The sequence below is a fragment of the Mesoplodon mirus genome (assembly GCF_964341445.2).
Source record: "Mesoplodon mirus genome assembly, chromosome: 2".
Lineage (NCBI taxonomy): Eukaryota > Metazoa > Chordata > Mammalia > Artiodactyla > Ziphiidae > Mesoplodon > Mesoplodon mirus.
In genome coordinates this window covers 217,847,634-217,870,384 of record NC_138977.1, presented here as the reverse complement: position 1 = coordinate 217,870,384, position 22,751 = coordinate 217,847,634, and the positions used below count along the sequence as shown (strand labels likewise).

The 22,751-nt window shown below is 37.7% G+C and overlaps 1 protein-coding gene across 1 annotated transcript in view; it reads left to right on the top strand.

Moving 5' to 3' along the window:
- Nucleotides 1–20,070, top strand: part of RAB11FIP2 (RAB11 family interacting protein 2) — a 41,967-nt gene extending 21,897 nt beyond the window's left edge. Inside the window, exons 4-5 of the mRNA XM_082630454.1 lie at nt 9,654–9,699; nt 15,484–20,070. Of these exons, the coding sequence (XP_082486580.1) occupies nt 9,654–9,699; nt 15,484–15,711 (274 nt within the window). The 3' untranslated portion in view covers nt 15,712–20,070. The remainder of the gene's footprint in view (nt 1–9,653; nt 9,700–15,483) is intronic.
- The last annotated feature ends 2,681 nt before the right edge of the window (nt 20,071–22,751 follow it).

Sequence of the window (22,751 nt, the reverse complement as noted above, 5' to 3'; positions counted from 1 at the left end):
CATAAAAGATATCCTGTGAGAATAATAATAAGTAAATGACTGTTAATCCCCATAGACATTTATGAATTAGGTTCTGTTTTGCCATCACAGTATTAGTGTGCATGCCCAGTCCCAGGAGAGATAATGGAGTATTTTAATCTCTAATAGCATTAATTTGATTTGGTACTCACTCCCCCCCCCCCAAAAAAAAACAGAAAGGAAAAAAGCAGTACTGAGTTGCACTGTGGCTCTTAAGCCCTATTTACATGTGTAATAGACATAATTGAAATGTGCTAAAGGTTGAGTTTACTAGTGGAATCTCTCTTTGGACACTTCATTTTTTAGGGCTTTTATAAAAGGAATCATTAAGAACATTTCTTTAAACTCCTTTAACATTGAACCTCTATGGAATAAATGTTTTCAAGATTTACCAGAAAATTTTCAATTGAATCTGTATTGTGGTCAAATACCTAAACTGGTAGACCTGGTTGGTAAACTGGATAAACTGGCTAGTTGAATGGATTATATTAGAAGTCACCAATTTGAAACTTATTTCAATTCATATTGGCAGTTTTAAGTATCAGAGTAATTCTTTCTGTCTTAAAAAGAATGGAAAAATATTCCATTAATATGCTGTCAGGTCTAGATAAAAGGGATCTTTGTTATTCGGAAAAACGATATCCTCTGCTCTTGGGGGACTTGATACCTTGTTGTCGAAACCTGTATTGACCTACTATTGATTTACTCAGTCAACTATTAGCCCAATCTTTATTAAGCACTGGCTGTTAATTTATTCAGCATACATTTGTTAAGCATCTGCCATACCCTAGGTACTGTGTCAGATGCTAGGACTGAAAAGATTGAGATATCATTCCTTCCTTTAAGCAGTTTGTAGTAGAAAGAGGTGGGGAGGCCAGGGATTAGGATAGATACCCAAAATGCAAACTTTAAAAAAAATTCATTTTCTCTGTTTATTCTTTTTTTCTTTTGCCCTGGTATGTGGGGAGTTTCTTGCCTTTTGGGGGCATTTTTAGAGCAGTTTGAAATCACAGCAGAATTGAGCGGAAGGTATGAGATTTCCCATATACATCTTACCTGCACACACGTAGCCTCTCCCATTAGCAGCATTCCCCAGGAGAGTGGTACATTTGCTAAAATTGATGGACCTACGTTGACACGTCATAGTTATACGTAGTCCATAGTTTACATTAGGGTTCACTCTTGGTGTGGTATATTCTGTGGCTTTTGACAAATGTATTGATATAATGGTGTGCGTTCATCTTTATAGTATCATACAGAGTATTTCTACTGCCCTAAAAGTCTTTTGTGCTCTGCCTATTGACTGGTCCCTCCCCCCAAACCCTTGGAAACTGCTGATGTTTTTACTGTCTCCATAGTTTTTGCCTTTTCCAGAATGTCATATAGTTGGAATCATACAGTGTGTAGCCTTTTCAGATGGGCTTCTTTCACTAAGTAATACGCATTTAAGGTTCCTCCATGTCTCTTCATGGTTTGGGAGTTCACTCTTCTTTTAAGCAGTGGATAATATTCCATTGTCTGGATGCACTAGTGTATCCGTTTACCTACCGAAGGACATCTTGGGTGCTTGCAAGTTTTGTCAGTTATGAATAAAGCTTCTATAAACATTTGTGTGTAGGTTTTTGTGTGGACATAAATTTCAGCTCCTTTGGGTAAATACCATGGAGTGCAATGGCTGGATCCTATGGGACAAGTTCCTGTTGCTCCATGTTTTGTCAGCATTAGGTGGTGTCAGTGTTGCGGATTTTGGCCATGGCAGTAGGTGTGTGGTGGTATCTCGTTTTAATTTGCTTTTCCTTGATATCATATGATGTGGAACACCTTTTTATGCCTATTGCCATCTGTATATCTCTGTATCCGTTGGGATCTTTGGCCCATTTTTTTTTTTTTTTTTTTTTTTTTTTTTTTTTTCCGTACGCGGGCCTCTCACTGTTGTGGCCTCTCCCGTTGCGGAGCACAGGCTCCGGATGCGCAGGCCCAGCGGCCATGGCTCACGGGCCCAGCCGCTCCGCGGCACATGGGATCCTCCCAGACCGGGGCACGAACCCGTATCCCCTGCATCGGCAGGCGGACTCCCAACCACTGCGCCACCAGGGAGGCCCTGGCCCATTTTTAAATTGGATTTTTTTTCTTATTGTTTACTTTTAAGAGTTCTTTGTATATTTTGGGTAACAGTCCTTTATCAGATATGTCTTTTTCATATATCTTCTCCCAGTCTGTGGCTTGTCTTTTCATTCTATTTAACAGTGTTCTTCGCGCAGCAGAAATTTTTAATTTTAATGAAGTCCAGCTTATAAATTCTTTGTTTCGTGGATCCTGCCTTTGGTGTTGTATCTAAAAAAGTATTACCATACCCAAGATCATCTACATTTTCTCTGTGTTATCTTCTAGGAGTTTTATAGTTTTGTGCTTTACATTTGGGTCTGTGATCAATTTTGAGTTGATTTTTATGTAAGGTCTGTATTTAGGTTCATATATCTGACATGGAATAGCACTTCGTCATACAAAACATTCCATTTTAACTCTCTTTTAATCCTAATTCTTTGAATTAGGTGGTGAAATTTCTATTTCTTGATTAAAAATAAAATATGAAATTTAGAGCAGTTTAATAGGTTGTACCTGGGTACTGGGTGGTGGGCAGTAGGTTTGGAAAGATAAATATAGTCAAGCCCAATAGGCTTTGAAAGCCAGGCTAAGAAATTTTGTTATTGTTCCAGAGGAAGGTGGAGGCCAGAAGTTTTTTGTTTGTTTGTTTGTTTTGCGGTACGCGGGCCTCTCACCGTGTGGCCTCTCCCGTTGCGGAGCACAGGCTCCGGATGAGCAGGCTCAGTGGCCATGGCTCACGGGCCCAGCTGCTCCGCGGCATGTGGGATCTTCCCGGACCAGGGTACGAACCCGCATCCCCTGCATCGGCAGGCGGACTCTCAACCACTGCGCCACCAGCGAAGCCCCAGAAGTTTTTTGACAGAAGAATAGTTGAGGTTAGACTTTAGCTTTAGAATGTCCTACCCAGCCATGTTGCATAGGCTGGATGGGACAAAGGAGGAGTGACAGAGACTGAGAGGAGGCTATTACAGCAGTCCGGGCTGTTATAGTCTAGGTGCTCATGTGGTCTTGTGAGCAGAAAGGTAGCTGTGAAAATGAGTAGTGAGGAAACAATGAGAGATCCATGTCCAGAAGCTGAATGGGGAGAATCTGGCAGCTTATTGATGAGGTGTACAAGCTGGAGGCTGGAGTCAGGGGTGCCTCTGAGGCTTCACCGTTGGTGACCAGGAGACTGGTTGTACCAGAAGGAAGAAGCAGACAGAATTGATAGAAAAGTCAAGATGATTGGTTTGGGAGAACTTTGAGGTAAGTTAAGTGCAGGTAAGATATCCAGTCTGAGACTTTAAACAGACATTTGTAAAGGCGGTATTGCAAAGGATAAAGTGATTGTGGTTGAAGATCAAAGATTTAGCAATCATCCGTCCATATAGTGGTGGCAGTTGAAGTAGTGATTTCCAAGGTAGAGTGGAAAAAGAGGTTTGAAAACAGAACGTTAAGAAATAGCTAGTGTTTCCCACCTAGGGTGAAACGGGGAAGAAGACAGGTAATCAGAAACATGGGAGAAAATTTAGGCCACCACATATCACAGAGGGGGAGAGTCTCAGAAAGAACAGTCATCAAAGGGAGCTGAGAGGTTAAAGAGGATGAGGCTGTTACCTTAAGTAAAAATCGTTTGTTGGCCGTGAGTATCGGTGGCGGGGGGGATGTGTTTCAGGTTATAGAAGGTGAAGCAGTGAAGTAACGAAGACAGCAGGAGTTAACTTGGGAGGGACCTGGGAGGGATTAGAGATGGCAAAATAAAAGTGGTGGAACATCTGAGGGGTAATGGACTATGAGTATGCTCTGGTGGGACAGGTGAGGACATACAAACAGGTTAGGAAACAATTGGGGTGACAGTGGGGGTCCACAGAGCAGGTCTGATGGGGTGAGGGAGTGGGAGAATCGGAAGGTGAGATGGATCAGATGGAATTTCAGTTGGATGGGATCTTACTGTGAGTGATCGCATCCCACCTTATTGATTACTGTTCCTCAGTTGAGAGAAACTCCGTTTGTGAAAATGCGTTATAAATTGTAAGGCGGAGTATAAACGTGCAGCGGTAGTATTCAAATCCCAGTCACTTCAGTTATACCATTTCAAAACTGCAGTTTTTCTTTGGCTTCCTTTCTTTCTCTCCTATTTTAAATTATTAAGTGAATAGTTTTTGGCATTTATTATATATTCTTGTATCAGTTCAAGTCCTAGCAGGAAACAAGTGACACACTCAAAACGAGTAATTGAAGAAAGTTTAGTGAAGATATCATGGCTAGGGTTAGGACACCAAGGAAGGGATAGTAGAGTACTAGGGACCAGCAGTATCCGGAAGGGACTGCCATGCTTAGGTGCGAAGGAACAGCCGTGGCTGTCTATACAGAAGCTACTGGCAAAGCTGCAGTGCAGCAGGGGGACTGAAGAGGTTGGTAGGATGGGGCTGGAATACATACCCTGTCTCCCCTTCTTTCTGTCCTCCAGTCTCTTGCAGGTGCCTCCCAGTGGCAGAGCACAACTGGAAGCCAGTGGGCAAGGGGACCCAGGCACTGCCCCTTCCAGAGGTCAGCCTTCTGGGGTGCAGGGAAGGGCAGAATGGAGCAGGAGAGGCAAAGAGGAAAAAATTCAATACCTGTTGCTTTTCAGCCTTCGTTCTGTCTCTTTAAGATTGTCTAAGTCTTGCACTTTTCTTAGTCATTCTGACTGGAAGAATCCTCAGGGAATTGTGTTGGCCTCCTTGAAACCAGCTGTCTCTGAGCTCCCAGTAGGACTGAGGACGTTGGAACCCCCATGTGGGAGAGGTGCAGTTGATGGCTAAAGAGCTTGGATGGTGGTCTTTGGCTGCTTTTCTTTGAATCCTGACTCTGCCCCTTAGTAACTGTGTTACCTTGAGCAAGCTTCTTGACTTTGCTGTGCCTGTTTCCTCTTCTGTAATTCACATTGTAAGATTGTTCAAGGATTAAGTGGGTTAACATGCAGAGTCCTCACAGACGTGCTTGGTACCATGGTTCAAGTCCAGTAATACCAGTCGTTGCTAGGCCGGTGTCATTACTCTCTGCCCTTGCTTCGCTGTAAATGGTGTATTTTTCTTTTCTTCTTTTCAGACTCATTAACGGTTTTGTATTATGTTATAGTTCTCAGTTTACACCCCTCCCCCTCAACTACATTTGTCACCAAAGTGAAGCTCCAGGTCTCCAGAGCCCACTCTGCCAGCTAAACAAGAAGATCAGTAGGATACTCTCCTTTGAAAAGAATTAATGTCCGAAGTTCTTCTCTGATAAAGTTATACTTATTTCCTATACACCATAAGAAATTGAATGGTGTTTAAGAACATTACTCCTCCACTCTGCTTTCCTCTCTTTGCCCCACCTCCCAGACAAGCAGGACACCTCCTGAATTTTGCAAATAACTTGAAGTGACTTATTAAATACAAAATGAGTCAAGTTGTAGGCCAAAGTGGACTTAGCTTTATAATTCCAGCAGTAACAGGGCTTGGAAAGAGGTATCGTAGAAGATGTAATAACAGTTGCTTTTAAATGCCTTGGAAAGAACTTCAGGTGTTGTTACGTGACTTCTCCTTGAAAGATTTAAAATCCTAGAGCCAGGAATGTACACAGTTTGCATTGTCTTATACTGACAAGGCAGCTAGTTAATCAGTTTTAATAGATCTTTGTTCTTCTGTGGGCTTTTTTTTTGTCATGAGGGACTTTTCCACTGTTAATAGTTGCTTCCCTTTCTTAGGTATTCTTGCTCCAAAAGAGAGCAAAAAGAGTTTTAAAAAGAGAAAAGGAAGGACATAGAAGAAAACTCTGATCACTGACAAATCCTTTAGTGATTTCTGTAGTGGTCAGTTTTATCACTTTATAAATGTAGGCTTGCTTTTCTGGCTTATCTGTGGAAGACTAGTCCATAGCAGAAATTGAAGGACAGTTTCAAGTTTCACCAATTTACTTAGTATTTATCCTAACTTCAAAGTAAATTAATGTGACGTTATTGAAGAGATACTAATGATTCCTTGAAATACATTTGAGTACTGTTAATTTTAAAACTTAGAATTTACCAGGAAAAATTCTTTAAAATTTGGAAATATCACAAGGTAAAAAATAAGGTTTTATTAAACCTAAAGACTTCAGAATGTTAAGGTAAAGCATTTTATTAGTTTAAACTGTTTTTAAAAATATTTTTATCAGTCTCAAAGTTACTTTAAAACCCTCTGCTACGACCAAACTCTTTCAGTTCTGATTTCAAAAATTAATTTTTTTGAATTCTGAAGTTTAAATTTGTGTAGACTTTTTCAGTGTGAGCGTGTCTAAGTTTATTTTTATACCTGATTAAAAACACCATTTTCCTTAACCTGTCAACAACTCAGCTGAGCAGACTACATCATTCAGTATCTTGTCTGACATGCGGAAGCAGTCCAGAAAGAAAGACAGCACAGATTGGTGCCACACTTCGACAGAGACATTTTTCCCCAAGCAAATTCATCCAGTTCAGTTAACTTTTTTTTCCCACTTAAGGACAGATCAAAAAAAAAGCAGCTGTAAATGACTGAGTTGGTCATGTATTTGACACGTCAGTTTGTGAATATAAAGCCGAACACAGGGGCGGGGTTCTGCCTTTAGATTCCAGACAATGGCCAGTACCAGAGCCCTGGCCTCAGATCGCTGCACTGGGCTGCTGGGGAGTGTGGGCGAGCTTAGGTTACACTCAGGTGCAGTGGCAGAGAGCTGGGGCTCGCTGTGCTCTGTACCTCTTTCCCTTACAGTTGTGACCATTCTTGAGAATTCTCAGACACTTGGCAGGTTGTCACTGAGTTTCACTTTAGCCCCATAGGCTAAAGCCGTTGGATAGTACATATGGTTAGGTTCGTGATTTTGATAAAATTTTTGTCTTAAATGTCTGTTCCTTCAAAACTCTTATTACAATAAATATAATACCAGCATTTCTATTTCTCAGTTCAATAATTTCTTCCTGAGACATATAATGAAATTTATACAATCATAATACTGTTTATTCTTCAAGGATGTGACAGGATAGATATGAAACATCTAAATAACATTTATGAAAGATTAAATTTGTCAAAAATGGCCTGTTGCTCTGTGGATCAGCTCTAAGAGCCTCATCTTCTGCATGACAACCCTTCAAGGGCTCCTTCCCATCCCGCTGCCTGTGTGCCAGTCTGCTCCGCGTCCTGCAGTGGCACCGCCGTCCGGCAGCCCCAGACAGCATGTGTCTTCAGAGTCCTTTTTCTCTGGCCTGCTGAACCTAACCGTCATGTAATTTTAAGTTCTACTGTTTCTTTGACTTAGTAGACCTTCCTTGACTAATGCTGCAATGGAACGTTTCCTTCCTCTGGGTGGTCTAAGAATTTAACTCGCAGGGGTGCTCTCCCCCTACAAGGGCACCTCTCCTGTGTGCTTACTCAAAACATCAGATTAATCCACACGTCCTGTGTGTTCAGGGCTTCAGCAGTGCGGCCTGTGCTCACTGGGTAGATCTGTGAGCAGAAAACAGGGCTAGGACTGTGTCACCTCCAACACTCATCCACTGGACAACCTCACACAAGCTACCTAACCCCTCTGTGATTCATTTCCTTCTTTTGAAAATGAAGATCATACCTACCTTAAGGGTTATGAGGATTAAATGAGTTAATTTGGGTAAAGTGCTTAGCACAGTATCTGGCACTTTCTAAGTGCTATGCAGATGTTTATTAAATAAAATAACTTACTGAGTGTGCTGAGTGTTTTACATGTGGTCAACTCATTTAATCTTCCCAGTAGTCTTACATGGTAGATCCTGTTACCATCCCCATTTTACAGAGGAAGGAACCCAGACACACTCAAAGGCAAGTAAGTAGAGGGCAGAACCAGGATTTGAGTTCACACCACCTGGTTCCAGGGCCCTCGAGCACTTCTCTGCCCGTAACCAGTACGGAGTGCCGTTACACCGAATGTAAATCAGTTTGTCCTCGAGAATGTCACAGTCGGATGGAGAGAGATGCAGCAGAATGCGTTTCTTGACCTATTAGAGAGCAACATGCTGTGAGATCACGGGGCAGGGAGACGTTAGTCCCACTGGTCCCTGGTGTTGACCTCCTTGGGCCGAAAATCAGGGAGGCTGAGAACCTGCGTGTTATCAGCTGCTCCCCCGGCACTCTAGGCCTAGGGCTACCACATGATAATGTATTGGGGGTTTGTATTTGTTTTCTTTTAAGCCACTTTTCTGTCAGGCTTTTGAGACTTTGCCAGTACAGTGACTCTAGTCTGGGACCATACAGAACACCATAAAGACGGTGAGGTACAGGGAATGAGAAAATGTGTCAGCCGAGTCGGCCTGTAAATGGTGCATCGTAGGTATTTAAAACATGTTTCAATCTTCCCTACCACGTCACCCAACTCTACTGAAATACCAAATTAATCCACAGGAGTTCTAGGTAGAAAAAGTCAGCAACCGGTTCTGGAAGCTAGTACTACAAATCTTAGTCATAACAAACGAAACCTTGGATATGTGAGAAATTCTCTTGAGGTGGTTGTACATGCCTGCATGCCCTGTAGTTTTACAGCTGGGGATAAGTACTTGTAATAATAGATACTTTGCAGTGTCCAGACTTTTTGTGCATACAGTCAAAAGTGTTAAAAGTGAATTTCTTCAAAGGATTCCAGTTATTTGGCTGATAAAGCACAGATAATGAAAAAATATATTTTACAGTTGTCTTTTTTTGGAATAAAAAGGCTCCTAGGACAGTAATGCTTTGTAGAGGTTCTAATGGCTAATACTCTTAAGTGCCGGGTAAAAATTAAACTTGAATAGCAACGATGAAATATTTACTCACCAGATGGCTTTGAAGTTTATCTGCTTTTTGGTTCCAGTTCCCTTCCTAATGGACATGTTTCAAAGAAGAAAACGATTATAGCATTCAGCTGTGATGTTTTCGTCCATCCTCTGTGCATGCAAGAAATCCATTTTGTTTTGGTCCATTTGGGTATTTAAATTTTGAAGACCAGCTACTTAGAAATTCATTAATGACAGAAATGGTTCACACAGCTCCGAATTCATTCTCCTTGATAGGATAACATTTAAAGGTTAATTTTTCTAATTCCTATAGAAATAATTGTTTTAAAAGATTGCTTCAACTCTTTTAGTCTACAGTCTTCCCAACCTAAATTTATTTAAGTCTGTATAGTTTTATATCAGAAGGCCTAAGGTAAGTGAGTGTGTGTATATAAAATGAATAATAACATTATAGAATTTAATTTTATGAAGTATCTCACTAGGTAAAATCGCTTATATTTAAAGATGTTTAGAAACTACATGTTAGAGGTACAGTTCTTCAGTTCTAATAATACTGAAGGGTTTTCCTTCAAAGTTTAAAATTGTAGCTGCTTCAGAATGTTTAATAAATATTGTTTTTCTTTTACATCCTGGATTAAATTTCACTCACTCAGGTAATATAGGAGTTAAGAAATTGTTATTGCAATGTTGGTTAAAATGTTCTGTTTTTATGTTTCCTCCCATGTGTACTATGATACTCTTTTAACATTTATGTTTGTCTTTTATTGCTCAGTTTTCATATGAATCCGACAAGTAATGAAGACCTCAGGAAAATCCCGGTAAGTTGCAGAGGGGGTTAGAGAATTACCAAAAACCAAGCGACAAGCTGTCTTTCTGTCTGGGGCACATTTCTAAAAAGGCCTCCGTCTCCTTGAATCCCTCAGTTACCCACAGATTATAGCTTAGTGATGATTTAGGGAGAAAGAAAAAAAGCAAAATCCAAACTTTATCTTTAATATACCATAGGGTGTGACTTACGTATGATCTATGGAAGTGTACGCAAACATAGTTATAATTGAAGCCAATTTAGAATATACAGGTTTTGTTTGCAGACTGTTTAAAAATCGATATGAAAGCTGTATGTCACGTCAACATTATAGTTGTGAAATAAGAGCCTGTGGAGAAAGTGGCATTTTGTTACTGTTGTTGTAAATCAGGTTGAGGGGAGAATAAACCTGCTTGTGAACATTTAACAGTAGGAAGAGCTTCCTGGCCAGAGACCCATTTAACCAGGAGTGTGTGTGAAAGATCCTTTAGGACACTTACCTTCCAAGTCAGAACAAAACCAAATATATTAACAGGCTTCGTAGCGACCAGCTAAATTAACTCACATATTTTGCAAGGATTATTCAGATATCTTAACTTCATTTCATTGTTATTTGAAGTCTAGTTTTCAACCTCTGTTCCGAGTTCCAGTACATCTTCAGTCTATTCTAAATACTATACTAAGCCTGGAGAGAATAAGTTGCTTTACAAAAATATGAGCACATGTCTTGGTAGGAAACTAAATTCTCACTGAATAGCAGAAATAGAGCCTTTATTCCAAGAGGCTGGTGGTTGCTGTTTGAACCATCTGTCCTTAATGTGTGTGATCCAGATGTATAATAAGAATTTTTCGAAGCAATAACCTATCACAATCTTCTATGGTGTGATAGGCTGAGAAGAAACCATGGTGTTGTGTAAACCATTCTAAATGCAGTCATTTGTCTTTAAAATGGTAGAAAACATTATAGAGGCAGAGGACTCTGTACTGTGTTTTTGCCGTTTTAATGTACATGATGTGTACGTTTTGATGTTTCATAAATACTCAAGTCTTTATATTATGGCAGACTGGCGAGAAACGTCAGAATATATGAAGTCAGCCTTTGATCAGATAGTAAAATGAATTCTATCAGGCGGTTACTTAATCTCAAACAAAATGCGACATCAAAAAATCGATTTAATGTGCAGCTATTGTTTATTAAGTAACCTTAATTACAATTTCTATGTGCTTGTAAATGTACTTTTCCAAAGCTTGTAATTTATTGCTGTAAAAGCATCCTTAGAATTCTTTAAAGAAATAAAATGTGAAAATTGTTTTAGTTAAGGGATTTAAAGGTGATAAAAGAATCCTTGATGTGTGATTATTTTTCTCTGGAATACTAACTAGTCTAAATGACAGTTAAAGGATTACTAGGTGTTGTTAATTTACTGCAAGATACAATTAAGAGGAGAAAGCTCATCCTCGTACTGATCGTTATTGAAAAAAGTATTTGAACAAGTTTTATGTTGAAGATTATAAGATGTTTGAAGTAATATACCTCAAGTTCTTCAATAATAGCTGTCCACCAAGTTATATTTTTTTCCCCTTCTGGACATAGTATTTTGTAATTAAGTTTGTATGTCTTATATGCTAGTGCCAACACCTGTCTGTGAAAGCAGTGTTTAAACAGGAGCAGTAGCCAGTTGAAAGGGCAGTGTGAGCTCTTTAAGGCCTAATTAAGAACTGAAAGGGAGATGAAGGGAGTAGCACAAAAGATGTGAAAGTAGCTGAGATGATATTCCCAGAGCAAAGTTCCTCATTAGAACAATAATGAGATGATCAGAGAATGCCAAGCCTTCATCTTATCTCTCTCTCTCTCCTCTAGTTGCCTTGGATGTCAGTTAGTACCCCACCAATATTTGGTTACCAGGACAACCTTTCTTTAAATCTTCAGTTATTTTGAGTCTTGATAATTTGCTTTTGTTGAAATTTAAATATTGTAAAAAAATATACATTTCCTAGTTTAAAAGGCTAGATTGTGAGTAAAGTAAAAATAGATCACTAGTAATTCTCAAAGTATTTTGCACAACTGTTATTTAAAATTCCAGTTAGACAACTTAATGTAATAATTCTGTTCACTCACCCAACTCTTATTTTCTTATATCTGCATATGGAAATTTTTAACAGAGCTTGGGTAGGAATGAAAAAGGATTGGTTATGAAAGGGGAAGAGAGAAGAAAAATTTACATTAAATTTCAATATAAGAAGACATCTTAAAAACATATGTGCCATCTATATGGAGTGCTAGAGGAAAAACTGTTGAGTACTTAGGAGTCCCATGTTAGGTTATTTGAAGTCTTTACCAGTTTGGAAATTTCTCAATTTTAGTTTTTCTAAGAATAGTATTAAAAGTATCTTTTGAAAAAATAATTCATTTTTATATTTGCCTGAGAGTTTTCCTCTTTAAGCAAAATAATTTTTGTAACCAGAAAATATTTTAATTTCCTACTGTATTAGTTAATATTAATCTTTATTTTATTTGGAATTATATCAACAAACAGAAGGATAGATGTATTTATTGAGTATATTAGTCAATTTAAGAATCTTATGCCTAAAATTAGACGGTTTACATGATGTTCAAATATGGGATAAAATGTGGAACTAAGCATAAGACTGTTTTTAATTATTTTATATTCTTTTCCAGAATATAGTTTATAGTACATGTGTTTCTAAGATGTTTTTTTGCATAAAAACTTGATGCAGAAATTTGGGGTAAATTTTTCACATAAAAGGACAAATGGAAAATTTATTGAAAAGGTCAGAACTGTATTTCCAAGAAATCTGTTTATCCATAAGTATTAGATGGTTGTGAGGGGGAAAAATAAGCCAAATAATGGATTTGTATGTTCTAGATTATGGCTTATATCTTAAGTGTTGAACAATATTGTGGGATAATAATTATTTTGAGAGATTAAATTTTAGATTGATTTGTATCATGGCATTAATTTAAACTCCTTATGTCAAAATAAGAATTTTTTGACATGTCTTTCATCCTCATTGTCTGTAGAGAAATGTTAAAAAATTATTTTAACTACATTCTCTGGTAGCACTGGTATAGTGTTAAATGTAACAATATAAATGATTTTCTAACTGCATATTATCACTTAATTAGTTTGGAGAAATCAGTTCGTATATGTATAATTTGATTAAGAGAGGCCCAGTCTGATTGCTATTATTATGTTAAATTAAGAAAAAAAGTAAAACAATCAATTGGTAATGAATCCCATTTAGTTTAATTTCATTAATCCCTGCAGTTCTCACAAGAACTGCTATTTTTCAGTAAATATTGTATTAGAAAAATGAAATCACATTAGTTGGACATAATCACTTTTTTAGAATGCAGTTCTGAAAAACCTCTTTGCAGACCAGGAGATGTTAGAGTTGAAAGGGACCTTAGAGAACATCTCATTTATCAGAGAAGGAAAGTGAGACTTAGGTGGGTTTCTGTCTCAAATTTGTGCAGAATTACTTAGGTTAAAGTAAGAAACTTTAGCTTATTTTTAATTAATGTTTAAAATATACTTAGCTCTATGGGATGTCTTATCTTTTCTACAGAAACCTGCTGCGTATAATAAATGTCAATAGGAGTGTGTTTAGGAAAATCTAAGTTTTGTATCTCTAGACTACTTATGACCAATTAAACTAGTAAATATGTGTGTATACTTCTTCTAACAAAAAGTTAATTGATCTGAAAGAGAAGAGAATAAAAAGTAAACCAACACATATCTCCGGAATTGTCCTTTAGTTGTCGTAAAGCAATATTCTGAAATGTTTTGGGGGACAAAGGTAATCTATTCATAAAGTTGTATCTATACCCAGTTTCTAATGGTAAAATAAGTCATTTTAAAACTTCCTTTTAGCATCCTCTCTATTCTGTTAATCTAGTAGAGGCTCCTCCTGACTTTTGTCTTTACTACTTAAATAGCTTTGTAACTAATCGCGGTCCCTCTAAATGATCTTACCCACTGCTGCCATTTTCCTAAAACTTAGCTTTAATCATCTTTCCTCTGTTTAGAAACCTTCAGTGGGCTTTCTGTTTCCCATAACACTAAGTGTGATAGCATCAGACATCCTTGATGGTCTGTTTGGAACCCACTGTTCCAGCCTCTCTCTCTGTGCCCGGTCCTGAACCTTATTTCCCAGCCGTGCTCCACAGATCACCCTTATTGGCCACTGTGCCTTGAACCTTGCTTCCTCCTTTGATCAAGCAGAGCCACTGCTTGAGATGCCCGTTACGCATTTCTGCCTGGCAAAATCTTTGAAGGCCTAGTGCAAGCTATATCTTCTCTGCAAAACCTGAGAGATTCTATGGATTGGAGAAGTTTTCAGCCAGGAATATTGTTTTGCCTTTATTCTAGAGAAGGGAGTGCTTGGGTAACACAAGCATCAAATTGGTATCTGTGCTCTAGCTTGTTTCTCTGGTGCAGCAAAGTCATGGGCCTGGGGAGGAGGGGATAAAAAGTTACACTTTGGCTTTACTGATGAAAACTCCTGGATGCATAGCAAATTAAAATAGATCCTGAAAATGAATACAGACAAATTTAATTCTTATGACAAAAAAGGGAAAAAAAAGACCTTTCTACGTTTATCAGTCCTTGTTCTCCGTCCTCCACTGAATAGATTAGATACTATTAGTCCTTAAGAGCAAGGCCAATTTTCTCAGTATTTTAGTTTATTTTCTTTAAAGCCAAATGGAAATGTTTGGAAAGAAAGTGATGAAAACCATTTTAAGTTGTTGAATGTAGTGATAGAACTATGTATAAGAAGGCATGAAGATTGCTACTTTATATTTTGACATTATATTTTACATAATGAAACATCTAAATATTAAATAGATGATGTTACAGTGCACTTTAAATAGATGATGTTACAGTGCCTTTTTGATTAAATTTCTGAGAAATATTTTTCTTTTAATATTAGGATGCTTTGTAATAAAAATGAATCAATGCCTTTTTTTTGGTTTATGTTTGTACCTTTGTGTTAAGAGAATTTTCACCAATAGAATGAGGTTAAACAAAATAAAGTAAGTGAAATGGGAGAGAATGCAGATATACTAATCTTAAGTGTTAGCCTGACTGTAGTCGAACTCTTGAGTTTCCTGACAACCAAGGCAAAAAGGGAAATAAAATAAATTGTACAAGTATTAGTACTAGGAGGAGAAAATAGACTAGTTACTCAGAGGAGAAAAGGTTCTATTTGCCTATAAGTTAAAACAGTAGTTACTCCCATGGAACTTCTTATAAAGGATGCTCATGGATTTAGTTTTGAATGCCATCAACATTTCATAGCAAACTGGAGAAGCAGAGTTGATATTGCTGTTTCTTGTAACCATCTTCAATAAAAAGGTAAAGACGTAACATTAAACTACAGTTCAGCGGAAGCAATTCCACGAGGACTAAACTAATATCCAAATGTATAGTTTTCAGTAGCTTCTTATATTTCCTAAAGTTAATTCTTACAGATCTTTTGATTTTGTCTATTTTAATTATGTTTATTATTGAGCATTTTATCTCTTAACTTAATCTTAAATTACATGGTCAATTTCTTATATTTAAGAAGTTAGAGTTGTAATCAAGGCTTTGGTGTATCTGCTTTAGACCTTTCCTCAGAACTGGCTAGCCATTCTGTGAACTGTCACATTGGTTCTAGCCAAGGACAGAGAAGAGTTTGACGAGGGTTTGAAACAGTTGAACTTCAAAATAACTCCTAATTTGCCCCTGATGTGCTGTCTATTAAAGTGACCGTCTTTATCCTACTCTAGGACAGCAACCCTTTTGATGCCACTGCAGGCTATCGTAGTCTGACCTATGAGGAGGTACTGCAGGAGCTGGTAAAACACAAAGAGCTCCTTAGGAGGAAAGACTCCCACATCCGGGAGCTGGAGGACTACATCGACAACCTCCTTGTAAGGGTGATGGAGGAGACGCCCAGTATTCTCAGAGTGCCGTACGAACCGTCCAGGAAAGCTGGCAAGTTCTCCACTAGTTAATAAGCCAATGGTACTGCATTTATAATTGGGGAAAAAAGAAAGGAAGAAAGAGAAAAAAAGGAAGAAAAGCTTGTTACTGAGAGAGACCGCGCTATCAGGTTTCATTACATACTCTCCTGCATTGTGAAGAACTGTTTCACCTGTAAATATTAGCAGGGACTAGCAAGAGTGACCTTTGAAGTGAGCTAAATAATTTAAACCTTTAAAGTGAAAATGGGCCAGATTCTCGTGAACAAGCAGTTCCTTAGGATTCACTTAGGTGCTGGTGCCGGCCCACTAATCTGCCATAGGCCTAGAAGTATCTTCAGAAGTACGTGACTTATTCCTCAGGAACAGATTTCTCATCAACAGAACTGATACTGTGGTTGGTTTCTCAGAAGTCAGTTTGTACAGATTTAGCTGCAGGAATACTGCTCATTATAAACACTACTCAAAAAACAGCTCATATTTTATATACATATATGTACGTGAATAGTCTGTTCATGTATCTTTGTATATAAAATACATGCATATACCTCATATATACATGTGTTTTTAGAACATTTAAAGACAACTGGTTGCCTCTAAAATTAGGATACCAATTAGGATTTCTTAATTTGAAAATGTATGTGTGCTCTATCAATGCAAAACAAATCATCATTGCTACTATAATGGTTTGTTACACAGAAGCTGCTTCAAATCACTCTTGACTATGTGAACCTTGGTTTCAAAATAAGCTGCTACTATATATTATTCCAGCGTCAAATCTTTTCTTTTTTTCCAAAAGTAATGATCTAAAGCCCCTTTTTAAAGAACGATGTGTTTTAGGAAACTTGATTAACCTTGCAACAGCATGAATTTCTTGAATTAATTTTTTATCTTAATATTTGAGTTTTGTTTGAGCTATAAGCGGAAGATAAGCAAATGTGATTTGTTGAGATTCTGAATGTCTTTAAAATATTCAGTACTAGCAAAGAAAATATTAGGAAGTTATATCTGAAGATAATTTGGAGGTGGGGGGAAGTAGGTGATCATTCTGATGCCTGATAACCCAAAGCAATGAACAAATTCTAGGAATGAAGAATTAGGCTTGGTTTCAAGTTACATAAATAATGGAACAGATGGTTGCATTTGGTTTCTGAACCAAAATAAGAGTTGCTAAAGGAGGGGCGAGTTTCTAGAATAGATCTTTACTGGCACGACATTTTACACTATTCTGCAGCCACCCTGTAAGAGTAAATCAATATTACAGAATTGTGTCAGCTTTGTTTTTAAGTCTGCTCCCCAAAAATGTTGACTACTCTCACGAATTTTCTTTATATATTTGTACAGAATTAGTCTTTAAAGTGAAAATGATATAAAAATATTACTAATCATCTGCTGATTTTTTTAACTTTAAAAGTCTGAAATCCATACTATGAAATACTGAATCTGTGTTTTCTAAAGGAAATTTAAGATGAAAAATTCACCTGTATATGGAGACATATAGTCCCCAATCTTTTACCAAATGCATTTCTGTCTAATATTTATCTCTACTAAGACTTCATTGAGAGTTAAATACAAAGCACATATAATAGTTTTGCTCAGTTTAATATTTTGAATCAGATAATACTTGGCCAAGCTTATATTCACAAGTTAAAATCCCTTATTATTTGTATTTTTCTGAGTTTCTTCAGTTTTTCTATGAGAGCATAAATTTTTTTTTTTTTTTTTTTTTCGCTGTACGCGGGCCTCTCACTGCTGTGGCCTCTCCCGTTGCGGAGCACAGGCTCCGGACACACAGGCTCCGCGGCCATGGCTCGCGGGCCCAGCCGCTCCGCGGCATGTGGGATCTTCCGGGATCGGGGCACGAACCCGTGTCCCCTGCATCGGCAGGCGGACTCTCAACCACTGCGCCACCAGGGAAGCCCGAGAGCATAAATTTTGAAATTCTGAAAAATTTTCTGAAATACAAAAAATTAAATAATTTTTAATAGGAGACAAGGAGAAATAGCTTTCACCAACTTTTTCCTCCACTTCTAAATTTCTGTAAATAAACCTCACAATCTGGTATAGAATTTTATTTTCCCATTTGAGGTCTTGGTAGTTCTTTTTAACATGGTGCCATTTTTAGTTAACATTTATTAAATGTTGCACAATTCTTAGTATTTGTTTTTTCTGTTAGTATAACTGAGGCTCTTCTTACACTTTTAAAAGTACAAAAATCCATGTGTTTGCAGTATTATGACATTATCTGCAGATATTTTAATATGCTTTGGCCAAATTTACTCTTTATAGAATGAACCACGATGCCAGTGTTGTACTGGGGATATGTTTTATGTAAATAGAGCTCATGAAAAAGTATGGTTAAGGGACTGCCATTCTTTTTATGAGGAAATTCATTTTTAAGGAGGATTCTTTGCCTGTATAAAAACTGTTAAAGATTAGACTTATCCATATGTTAATGACTGGGTTATAACTGCGTCAATATTTTTATCTTTAATTCTGAGACAAGAATTGTATTGAAAACTGAATCTGCATTTATCACTGCCCGAAATGTTCTGTTCCGATGTTCACGAACTTTCTTTCACTCGTGACCTGGAATCAAACTGACTATATATATATATATATTCATAATCAATCGGTCAATATAAGGAACTAAAAACAAAAAGTAAAAATGAGTTCCTAAGTAAACATAACAGTGTTTCCTGTGTTTGTGGGCAGAAGTGCAAATAGAGTAGTTTTAATTTTTAGCGTTGTAGAAAAAAAGGCCAAAAGATCACATTAGTTTATTTTTGCAAACTATAACTTTTAAGTATTTTAATGGTATATTTTGTTAGTAACTTAGACAAGGAAATGAAACATATGTACTCATTAAATAACGCGCAGCACAATAGACTTATAGACAGAGTTTACTTTTGCTTTTATGCTTAAAAAAGGCATGCTCAAAAATATTTCCACCAATTAGAGGATTTTTTTAAATTGCAGAGTTTATAATAGTCTCAAACCTGTCTTAAGCTAACATACTTCTGTTACATAATTAAAAATATTTCTGCTAAGATTTTTTAAACAGTATAGTTTTACAACCAGCTCCCCTCCCAGTTCTAAAATTCAGCTTCAAAGTATTGAACATAACTATCCTACCACTTAGGCTTCAGGTTCATTTATTAAATACCAGGGAATAAATCTTAGAATTGTATATAAAATGATGTGTCACCCATTCACAAAAAATATTTAAGTATTGCTTTTTGCTGCTGTGTTCTGCATTGAGCCTAGTTTTGCCATCCTCCCATGAATGTAGTATTATCCATAGATTATACGTAATTACATCTATTGCTTTTAGAGTAAGTGAAGATTTCGTTGTAATTTTCCAGCTGTGAAAATGTTGCCTGTATTTAAAAGGGTTTCATGAATGGAAACCTAAGTAAAACTCAGCTCGCTAGTGACAGACTTGCTTTCCTCACATCCTTCACCAACTCCTCCGCCCTCACGCCCCACTGGCTACCACCCCCATAAGGGTGCTTATTCTTTAGCAAGGAGAATCTCAAAAAAAAAAAAAAAGAAGAAGAAGAAGTATTGCTGTCTTTAATATATCTAGAAATTGTTACACTAGAACTTTTTTTTTCCTCTTAGGTTTTTAGAAGAAGCAGCCTACCTTGGATTTGTAAAACAAGGTGAAACTTTCTGATGTCTGTGTGCTCATATGTCTTATAGATATGGTTGGTGTCACTTGTGTGTGTGTAAATGAAATATGAAGCATGCTCATTCCCTCGATCTCCTTGAAGTAAAAGGGAAAGGATCGCAGGGCTGCTGGTTCATGATTGTACATGGAAGGGTCTGTCAGCACACACTGAAAGCCCCCGTTTTCACAGATTTATAAGTTTAATAATCCAGATGCAATCATTGGAGGTATTTAATATGCAATAGGTAGCATCTTAACTAATGAATCTGCATAAGAAGGGTTTTCTGGTGTACTTAATAAGAAGTGTAGAAGCTCTGCAAGCATTAAACTGGAATTGGCATTTTATTTCATTTATTTTCCATGTCAAAAAATACACTCTTAAAATGGAATTGAAGTCTGTAACAAATGATACATTTGGGCCTGTCAATCTTTGATCTTAGGGGTGGTTTGATTTTGTGGTACAAAAAGAAATGCTGCAGATCTAGAAATGTATGTATTTAGCAGGTATTTGAAAGATACAAGCGTTATTTATAACTGAAGAGTATTACACTTAGTAAAATGCTCTAGTAACTTGTATACATTTTTGCAGGTACAAACTCCAAAGTATGTAAGCATTATGTAACATGACAGTTGTATAATTTATGTAATCTGATGCATGAATCAGAATTTTTATATATGATTATTGGTTTATTATAGTTGATTAAAATGTTTAATCTTAATTTGGTGGTCATAATTTCTTATTGCAGATAAAACAGCATGAATATTCATTTGTACATGAGCCCTCCTTGTCTTTTAAAAATACAGTAGGATGCCTCTTATTATTTGATGTATGGCAGCAAGTATTCTGTAAGACCTACAAACTCACTTCACTACGAAAATAGTTTTGAAAAGTAAGGTTTAGCGTGGACACTGTTTAGCAGCCCTTTGTGTATAAGATATCCCCTCCCAGGGACAGAACTTACTGTTTGGTAGCAAATTACATCTGCGTATTTATACAGAGGCTAAGACCTATGCTGAGTGCTTTCTCTGTATGCATTAATTTCATTTATTCTTCACAGCAGCCCTCTACGGTAAGGACTGTACAAGCTTTCAGAGGAAATTGAAGACAGCTAACAAAACAGCTATTTGTGGAACTCAAGAGTAGAGTTGGCAAAGCCATGGCATTTCTCACTATTTAGTGTCCAGCTCATGGCAGAGACCACTAATTCATGCCCACTTCCAGCCCTCTCAGCCTGCAGTCCAGGTATACGCCTGTCCATCCCAGATGCTGTCTGAGGGAAGCAGGAATCTAAGGGCCTGGGATGATGGTGTGGGTGTGGGTGTGGCAGAGTGTTAAGCAGTTGTATTATTCTAGATTATGAGACGTGATCCACACGTCGTGGTCCTGAAAGTAAGTCATACACTCTTGGAAGAAGGGAGTTCTCTGCAGGCCAGAACACCTTCCTGGTCCTTAATTGCCCTCAATTTTAGAGGCCCATTTATTGTATCCTTTTACTTCCCCTGGTATTTCTCTGGATTGTTCCCCTTTCTGCCTATCTGCAGCACACACGTTTATTTTTTCTTAGTCTACTGAGACAAAGATATTTGAGGTAATTTGAGGGTAGAGAGTTATTATTCTGTTAAAGTGGCTGTTTTCCACATAGGTTTGTTCTAATGCTGTGCCTCTCTCAGGCCAGATGGAAATGAAAGTGAGGCCAGGGTTGCTAAACCTGATTGTCTCAGAGACTGAAAACATAGAGTTTATGTGAAATATGATTTCCACATGTTAGCAACTGATTCTTTAAAAAAACAAACAAAAAACCCACAAAACCGCAGGCCACTAGTGCACAGTCTTCCTTAGTCAGTGTTTCTGATGCACCATCATCATCGTCATCATCATCATCAGAACAGTGCAGAGCGTAGTTGTTTACTTCCCCCCCCCAAGATGATCTTGTATTCAATCAAAACCTGACTTGGCCAAGGGGCGTGGGGGGCATGTGTGATGTGTAAGACGGAATTACAGCTCAAGACTCCTGGGAGGGAGGGGTGAGAGGATAGGGAGTAACTATTCAAGTGACTCTAGAGTTTCAGTTATGTAAGATGAATATGTTCTGGAGGTCTGCTGTGCAACATGGTGCCTACAGTTAATGACACTGTACTGTGCATGTAAAAATCTGTTAAGGGGGTAGAGCTCATCTGAAATGTTCTTACAGCAGTAAAGAAAAAGCCTTTCTCAGGTACGCCTGCCCCTGAGTCTGGCAGTGCAGTTGCTTTTCAGAGGGAGAACAGCACAGTGAATCTGAGTGACAGTCCAAGGGCCACCGCTCTGGTGTTTAGAGCCTTTTAGAATGTTATCTAGTATCTGATACATACCCTTTTGTGGTAATTATGATTTTTCAGTATCTTATTTATGACGGTCTTGCCTTTTGGTAAAAAACTGTATAAAAACTATTAGTGTCCCAAAGATCAGTTTAGCACTTAATACTGTCCTGTGTTCAGGTCACATCACGTATGGTATGTGACAACTTCCAGTCATCTAAAGTCAATGTGTTGTTGTGTGTGTGTGGTTTTTTTAGGGTATAAAATACATATTTCAATTGAAATATAATGGTCATTGATTCCGTAGTTTCTTTGATTTTGTACATCCACTATTTAAAATTCTACTGTACTTTTGGACGCCAGCCAGATCAGGAAAGCTGGATGGTTAGATCACTGGTTGTCAAAGTGTTGTCCCCAGAGCAGCATTGGCAGTATCACCTGGGAACTTGGGAGAATGAATGCAAACTCTCAGGCCCGACTCCAGACCTACTGCATTAGAAACTCTGGGGGTTGGAACCAGAAAGCTCTATTAACCAGCCCTGCAGGTGTTTCAGATGCACATTCAAATCTGACTACCATTGAGATAGAGACCCCCCCCTTTTTTCTTAGTTTAATGTACTTCAGAGAATTTTTTTTAACTTAATGTAATTTTCCTTGCCAGTCCTGAATTTATTTATGAACCTGTTTTTTTAGTTTTTTGATAAAATGAGTATTTTGTGTTTTAAAGAAACTTAAGTCTGATGAAACTTCATATAGATAGAATGCTTGTAAGATAATGCACAATGCGTATGCAGAGTAGAAACATAGTTAATACCGTTGATTCTTTGATATCTTGTTTTGTTTGTGCAGTGAGATTTGCTGTTGTGATGGGGAAGGCAAAAATGCACATGGGCCTTAATGCGAAACTGCCAGAATGTCTTCCTTTGTTCTGACGTGGCAGCCAAGCTTGATTAAGGAGGGCATCTTTCTCAGCCTCACAGAGGCCTTGAAAACTGAGGTAAAAGATATTAGTGTAGAAAGGAAACAGAAAATGGAGCCACATATGGAATGCGGTAGAATACAATTTTTGAATGTATGTGTGAAATTGGGCAAAGAACCTTAA